At 37.2% G+C, this 8,031-nt stretch overlaps 1 protein-coding gene across 1 annotated transcript; it reads right to left on the bottom strand.

Annotated features, from left to right (window-relative positions):
• Positions 1 to 660: 660 nt before the first annotated feature.
• Positions 661 to 3,170, bottom strand: LOC113310361 (root phototropism protein 2-like). The gene is made up of 5 exons (XM_026559010.1): positions 2,979 to 3,170; positions 2,816 to 2,885; positions 2,331 to 2,708; positions 1,477 to 2,205; positions 661 to 1,367 (listed from the first exon to the last, which is right to left on the bottom strand). Exons 1-5 carry the CDS (start codon positions 3,050 to 3,052, stop codon positions 882 to 884), a joined length of 1,737 nt encoding a protein of 578 aa, XP_026414795.1. The 5' UTR covers positions 3,053 to 3,170; the 3' UTR covers positions 661 to 881.
• Between the last annotated feature and the right edge of the window lie 4,861 nt (positions 3,171 to 8,031).

The following is an 8,031-nucleotide window of genomic DNA, read 5'->3' as shown; positions in this document are numbered from 1 at the left end:
TATAACTATGACATATTTTGTTAACAACATCAAGTACTACTTCAGAAAAATCAAGCTGAATTGCCGAATTAAGTTGGGTTTGAAATTCTGCCGTTTGAAAAATTTTAAGAAAGTTTTAAAAATTGTGAAAGAGAGAATTATAGAAAAAAATTGATTAAAAATTCTGGTGTAAAAATGAAGTTGAAAACCACTTATTTATAGGCAACAGAAAAAGCACAGTTGCAGATAGCTTTTCCATCAAGCGGTATAATTAAAATCGCCAACGGTAAAGTCTTTATCGCTGGTGCTTTAAACACCATCGCTCGACAAATAGTCTACTGTTGCACCATTTTCCCATGGTGACACGATTGGCTTGCTAGGCCACCTATTTTTTTTTTTTGGCATACGTGCCATCTTGGCACCTTTTCTTGTTTATATTCACTTTTATCCTCTTTAAAATACAAAAGAAAAAGACTAACAAATATTTACTGTTAGTGAAGAATTTTTGTTTCGGTTGAGGTTTTCAATTTTCAGGTAGAATTTTTGTTTTGGTTGAGGTTTGTCAATATTTAGCGATTCACTTGTTCATTTTTGCTTTCCATGTCTTATAGTATTTGTAGTTTAGATTCACTTGGACAATCCGCTAATAGACGTGGTTGTTCAAATACAGGGCAAACCATAGAGAAAAGGCAGTGAGAACAATGTTTTTTCACAGATCAAGAACAACAAGTGTTACAAAAAAAGAAAGAAAAAATCAAGAAACTGTACAAAATCACGCTCAAATCCACGATACAACTCTAGTAATAACTTCATAATTTAACAAATTAATTTCAACCGTCTTTTTTTATTTTTCCAAAACATTTTGTAACATATAAAACTTGAGCCGATCCCTCCGATTGAGATTACGAAATCGAGAACCTTCTTCTCCTAGGCTTGGGTGCCTCGTCGGAACCATCATCAATATTCAATGTATCTTTGGATCCATGACGGAACGGATTCAACTTTCCGAAAGTTTTCGACACGGACGAGAAGAACTTTGGTTTCTTTTGGACACTCTTAGATGTTGAAGAAGGCCCGGGACCCTTTTGAATATCAGAAATGTACATCTTCATTTTCATAAGTTCCGATCTTAAGGTCTCATTTTCTTTCATTAGGGACACATCGGCTTCCAACTGAATTCTAGTTGATGCAGCGTCATTCTTTATGCTCCTATCCTCAACAGTACCACTCCTTAGCTTGAGCTGATCGTAATATAAAGCGTGAAGCACAATCTGAACCGGCAATCGTTTGTTTTGCGAAGCGTGGAGCCGGGCATTGTGGGATAGCTTCAGCGGGTCCATCACACTGCAAACCTTTTCTCTTTCAATCTCATCTAAATTTGGGTGAGCCTGAAACGTAAAACCGCCATGTTAGTGTACAATATTTTGTATTAGAGCTGTAAATGGTTTACTGGTGTACTATATCTTTATTGCAGTAAAAAATTGTAGAAAAGCTCACCTTCAAGTAAATATCAACAGCGCGGTAAAGATCATCGTCGATCTTTCGTGCAGTCCTTGGTACCAAATTTGCAATCCCGTTGAACTTGGAAATACTCAGTTCCGCATACATCCCAATCTCACCAAGAAATGCGTCAATCGTCTTGGCAACTCTTTCCATGGCTGCTGAACAAGTCTCCTCCAAGTTAGTAACGTTAAAAACCGATACACTTTTCTCAATCTCAACAAATCCTGCAATTATCCTTCTTACACTTTCCAAATCAAAGATTTTCTCTCCATCATAAGTAAATGATAAAATCAACAGATCATCCACAGTAGCATTTTCCAAATTATTAGAAATTCTCTTTTCCAGTTCATTCTTGCAATTAGTCGTCGCGTTCAAATAAATTGCGGACCTTAGAAGACAACACAAGAAATTGACGGGAAGTGCAGACTTCTCCGGTGGTAAAAGGGATGTAATGGATTCCAAAAGATTCTTCTGTTGGTTTCTGACTTCACTGTTACTAGCATCTGACAACATGGCTATTCCTGTACCAGAATGGTCGCGAACTAGATCTCGCAATGCTTTGTCGGCATACGTTATCAAAACACTAGATATCAAATGAGTTTTTGTTCCACGAGCTTTCAAAGAGCAAATGATTCTTTTAAATGAATTTATGTCTAGAATGGTAAGTTCTTCTGTCCACCAATTTGCAGGTGAACGACTAGGAAATTTTGCTTCGTTATGCACCTGCAAGTGCAACCACAATGCCATGTTAAGCCAAGTTTCAAATGATATTGAAACAATAAATCACTACTAATAGAAGTGTATGCTGATCGACCGGATTCACCGGAACATGGAACACACAAAATTACCTTAGAAGTTGTGACATCGACGCATCTTTTTACGATTTGTAGTTGTTCAGCCATGGGAAGAAGATTTTCACAAGATTTCAACACTGCAACAACACTTGGAAGTCCCATAGATACCACCTGAGATAGAAAATCCTCCGTCCTCCCAATTAAATTACCTTCATAATATTGTTCAGACATTTCAAGATATTCCGCTGCACAACGAAGTGCCGCAGCATTATGAACCGTAATCTCAAAATTGACACTGTAGCAGAATCTTGCAGCCTTTTCAAATATTTCAGGACCTCCTGGTATATCGGAAAGATTGATTCTACTTAAATCTGGTTCGTCGGTTTCCATTATCATTCTTCGGATATATCCACTTTTCTCAACAAGCATAAACTGGAAATTACAAATTGAATACGAAAAAAAATAAGTACTATGAGTATGATTAAGTAACTGATTTACTACTACCAGAAGTTAGAGCTAGCAAAGGCAATATTAAGTACCTTATGGAGGGAAAAATTTGCTTCCCCGACTTCAACGATGATATCGGTTGGGATTTCTTGTGAGAAAACCCTGCAAGATAGTTGCAAAGAAAGAACATCAGTTAAATGGAAAGGAAAGAAACTAAAAACTGTATGATTATACTGTTTATGCTGAGCCAATTACCATTGGCCAGTTCTCTCCATTGTTGAAGAAATTCTACCAGTATTCTTATTGTTCTTGACAAAATTAGATGCCATATATAAACTGGATTATGAAGAAGAGACTCGGAGAGAAAGAGAGAGAGAGAGAGAGAGAGAGAGAGGTAATTGAATGAATATTGGTGTTAGCTATCCGGTTTTAGATATCTCTCCCTCTCCCTCTAGATATATATATATATATATAGGCATCAGACTCTAATTGTTCTTATTTTTAGTGACATTCTCTCCCTAACTTTTTAGGATAATATTGTACATGCAATCCTCCCACTTGCTGGTAAAAAGGGTTACCACTTTGTGATTCTAGTAGTAAAAACTTGGAGCCATCTTTTAGCCAGGCTACTCGGCTCAGATGATCTCAAGTGTTAAACACATTTAGATGACAGCATACTCATACACTACCAAGTGGAACACTGAACTTAGCCATTAAGCACATTTAGATATGATTTGGATGTGACTTAAACCGAGCAGTCGAGCAATCCTAGTCGGCTCCAAAGATGTGCATTGGCTCACCATTCCTTTACTGACATAAAGGGTGAGAGAGAGAAGAATTGAGGAAACGCAGGAACACCTTTTTTGAATGTCGTTTTCTGTTGGCTTCAACTGTAAAGATAGGAACCGACGTGATCCAAGCACTTTGTACCCCAGCCAACCCCTGCAGCATGTCTCTGCCACTCGATATTTTTGTGGTTCAGACTTTGTCAAACTAATTCGGTGAACCAAAATATTCTGGACGTCTTAAAACCACGTCAGAAAACTCATTGCAGACAAGAATTAGCTGTTTCAGACCTTACTTGGAAATGAACATCATGGTAGACCCAGTTGGGCCCAGCAATTAATACTATCCTAAGCAATCGCATATTTACATCTGTTATTTCATTTTTTTCAGATTATGAGCAAAGATTATCTACAGAAAATCAAGAATCATCCAAGATATGGACCTTGAGAGGATATGTTTTGACCACAATTTGGTCACTCTCAGTCTCAATTTAAAGTTACCGTTGAAGACTTTTTACTGAGAGCATTTTATCTTTCGCTCTAAATAGAATAATAAAGCCATTTGGTGGTGATGTCTATGATTTGAATTAAAAATTTACAAGGATTATCGGTACTTATCAAAAACGAATGAGTGGGCGCCTTTTAATAATATACCCTTGCACTGTCCTAGGAGAAAATCATAGACATTCGACCTCGGAATATAGTGAACTCGGTCTAGTTATGTAGTAATTGTACGCCAGATATTCTTATTTTTGACTAATAGTAATGCATATTTTTCAGTCTTATTTTTGTGTGACCATAACTTCCCAGCCAACTCCATGTTCCAAATTTCGGTTCTCGGCTAGTTACCCAAAAAAGAAAAAAAAAGAACATGTTGAATTCGGCAATTAGAAATTGAGTTTATTGATCAACCTTTCAAGTTTCAATTGCCAATAGCCACCAATAATAATAATAGAGTTCTTTGGAGTAACCCAACCAACCAAGCATATATTTCCACACAAACCAAATAAAGTGGTCCGTATTTTGTTGGTACTAGTTCAATAGTGATTGCTCATTGCTAGGACTACTACGTATCAATGCATACATAGTTTTGTTTTATTGGAACATGAAAATGAAATCTGGTCCATGCCGGTGGCCTGCAACCTCATTTCCTACTCTTCATTGTAAAACAATTCATGTGAATCTTCCATTCCTTTTTCTTCTTGCAGTCACTTACAATTAAGGAAGGGGATTCGAGTCTTTTCTTACTTGGTCACATTCTCACTTTGTTTTACTAGGCTTTGAGATGGATCAGATCAGGTGGGTCACACACGCAATCTGACATGTGAATGGAAAATAGTATACCCAGTTGATAAGCCCTATGGAGTGCCTAAGAGCGTCCACAGTGGTGCGAGTATAACCAAAGACCAAAGACTAAAAAAAAAAGACAAAATTTGGGTTTAGTCCGTCATGTGGCGTAGTGGGAAAAGAGTATATTTGGTCGCGCGTTGATAAACATTACGCCTGGGATCAGGCGTTGGTAAAGATAACGTCCGAATGGGCGTTGGTAAAGATAACGCGCGAGTGGGGCGTTGGTATAGTATACGCTTCAGAAACAAAAAAAAAAACAAAAAAAACAAAAAAAAAAATGGGGCGGAGGTATAAAGCCCGCCCCATGCAAGTTTTATAAATTGTGAAAGTGGGGCGTTAAGTATATGAACGCCCCATTTCGCGCGTTGTCTTTACCAACGCCCCATCGGGCGTACATTATATCAACGCCCCGTTTCAGGCGTACATTATATCAACGTCCCTTGTGTAGCGGACATTATATCAACGCCCGATGAATGGCGGAGATTATATCAACGCCCGATGTGTAGCGGAGATTATATCAACGCCCGACTATATTTGGATTTGGTCTTGATCGCAGACCAAATTTGGTCTGGATTTTACTCTTTGATCAAATTTTGATCGATGGTCCGTCCCACTACGCCAGCCCACTCGACTGAAAATTTGGGTTTACTCGTCCATTGCAGTTGCTCTAAGCACACCCATCACTTGGTTCAGCGCCAGTGGAAGTTGACAGAAATAGAGGAAGAATGTAGACATCACTTGGTAATGTAAAAAACACAGTTCAAAGTAAGGGCACTCTGAGAGCTGCTATATTCTACTAGGGGTAACCATTAAAATTCACAGTTCTATCTTTATGTTGGTGAAGGCAAATCCAAATAAATTATAATCCAAGTTCAGCTCAGGGCCTGATATGTTGTGCATCAAACAATTATTTGGCTTCACCTATTTGTATTTTTCTTTTTAAGAGAATTTGTTTACAGTTGATAGATTCACTCACATCATGTTTGTTTTTTCCTCTATGTAGAGGCTAACCTCTATTAGCCTCTATATAGTGGTGGGTCCCATTTATTTGGTGTTTGTTTTTTCCACTACCTCTACAAAGATAGAGGCAAATCTCTATCTATATAGAGGAAATCAAATAGCACCAATGAGGTGCTATCTTTGAGCTTCTACCTCTATTAAACCTTCAAATGACTAATATATCCTCGAACAAACTTATAATGTCCAAAAATAATTCCTTAATTTAAAATCTAAAATTTTACATGTTTCAAGAAAAGTGATACTTTCGCCCGTTTTAGAAAAAGGGATATTTTCGCGCTGTTTCAGAAAAAAGTGATATTTTGCTCCGTTGCATAAAAAGTGACACTTTAGCCCCGTTTCAGAAAAAGTGATACTTCCCCCGTTTCAGAAAAAGTGATACTTTCACGCCGTTTCAGAAAAAGTGATATTTTCGCCCCGTTTCAAAAAAAGTGATACTTTCGCATGCTTCAGAAAAAGTGATACTTTCGCACCGTTTCAGAAAAAGTGATATTTTTGCTCCGTTTCAGAAAAAGTGATTTTTTCCATGTTTCAGAAAAAGTGATATTTTTGCCCTGTTTCAGAAAAAGTGAAATTTTTGCCCCGTTTCAGAAAAAGTGATATTTTCGTTCTGTTTCAGAAAAAGTTATGTTTTTGCCCCGTTTCAGAAAAAGTGATTTTTGCCCTGTTTCAGAAAAGGTGATTTTTTTTTTCCGTTTCAGAAAAAGTGATACTTTCGCCCGTTTCAGATAAAGTGATACTTTCGCCCGTTTCAGATAAAGTGATATTTTTGATCCGTTTCAGAAAAAGTGATATTTTTACCCCGTTTCAGAAAAAAGTTATACTTTCGCTCCGTTTCAGAAAAAGTGAACATCTTTGGTTGTATTTTCTAATACATTTTTTTCCTTTTGGAATTTTTGAACATCTTTGGTTGTAATGGATATTCATGGATTTTTTGAATATTATAAGGGTAAAATGAGAAATATATAAAATTGGGTACACAATATAGAGTTGTTAGATAGTGATCAAACAAACATGATTTTAAGAGAGATTATATAGTGATATTTATATAGATATAGAGGTAAACTTCTATATAGAACACTCTACCTATATAGAGGAAAAAACAAACGTGTTGTAAGTTGGTATATTGATAAGAATAAACATATAAGCACCATAAGATGACTGGTGTGAGATGGAGAAATTTGACTCTTTACGAATGAGCAAAACCCGCCTTCAGCCACATACTAATAACTGCACCGGACAAACCGGTATGAAGGACAGGGATAAACTACTATCACTGCCACGGGCAAAAGGCTTACCGAGACTGGGGAAATTAAGCAAAAGCTCATCTGCCCCCTCTGCCTCTTGCTGCCTCTTTAGTTCAGCTTTTCCTTTCATTGATAGAGACTTGAATTGAATTTCCCTGAGTGAGCATCTTCATGGCATGCTGATTCCTACTTTCTGCGGTAGTTACTTCAGCAGGTAGTAGCACCCAACAAATTATTTGTGCAGTGAGCAGACTATGCAATGCCACACAATACGAAGTTCTGATCCAGCAAAACCTTACCAACTAAACTTTCACATAAAAGGTTTACAGAATCTCTTAGGTGCTACATAGAAGTATTCAGCAGTGGCACATTTCAAGAATATCCATATCCACAATAGAAAGATCATTGGGTATGAAAGCCAGTTCATGATCTCTACTGTAGGATCATAATCTCGCAGCGATAATGTCTCAGCGAAATTGTCAGCAACACAACACAACAGCGTCGCAGAACAATTTCTGAAATGACATAATAAACAACGTCAGCTAAAATCATGAGAAAGATGTGATAGTCCTGCGAAAGATAGAGAGTTTGCGAGATTAACATTTGTAAGGTTGCGAGAATGTCGCAAGCCATATCCGAAAATAAAGGACAGATTAGCTGTCATCCACTATGTAATTTCCTATAAATAGTCGTTCAGTTGTAAAGGAAAGAGGAGATCTTTTTCTGAGTGAAAAGCAAGTAAATAGGAGAGAGAAAATCGAGAGCAGTGGTTATTCTTGATTCCTTTATCTTTTCTTGTAAGATTGTTCAAAGATTCATCAATAAAATTAAGATTGTTCATCTAAAATGAGTTGAATGTTAATGAAATCTTGTGAGGGGTGTAGTGTAAGATTTCCTGCAACTACATAA

The sequence above is a fragment of the Papaver somniferum genome, chromosome 9, assembly GCF_003573695.1.
Source record: "Papaver somniferum cultivar HN1 chromosome 9, ASM357369v1, whole genome shotgun sequence".
Lineage (NCBI taxonomy): Eukaryota > Viridiplantae > Streptophyta > Magnoliopsida > Ranunculales > Papaveraceae > Papaver > Papaver somniferum.
The sequence above is the reverse complement of the archived record's forward strand: the minus strand, read 5'-3'. Positions and strand labels throughout refer to the sequence as shown.

What these genes read in the sequence shown, in the direction of transcription:
- LOC113310361 (XM_026559010.1), bottom strand. Translation starts at nt 3,052, where the DNA reads ATGGCATCTAATTTTGTCAAGAACAATAAGAATACTGGTAGAATTTCT. An exon ending in ATGGAGAGAACTGGCCAATG is followed by an intron (nt 2,886 to 2,978) that starts GTAATTGGCTCA and finishes ACTATCTTGCAG; the next exon opens with GGTTTTCTCACAAGAAATCC. An exon ending in CTGTTGATATTTACTTGAAG is followed by an intron (nt 1,368 to 1,476) that starts GTGAGCTTTTCT and finishes TTTACGTTTCAG; the next exon opens with GCTCACCCAAATTTAGATGA.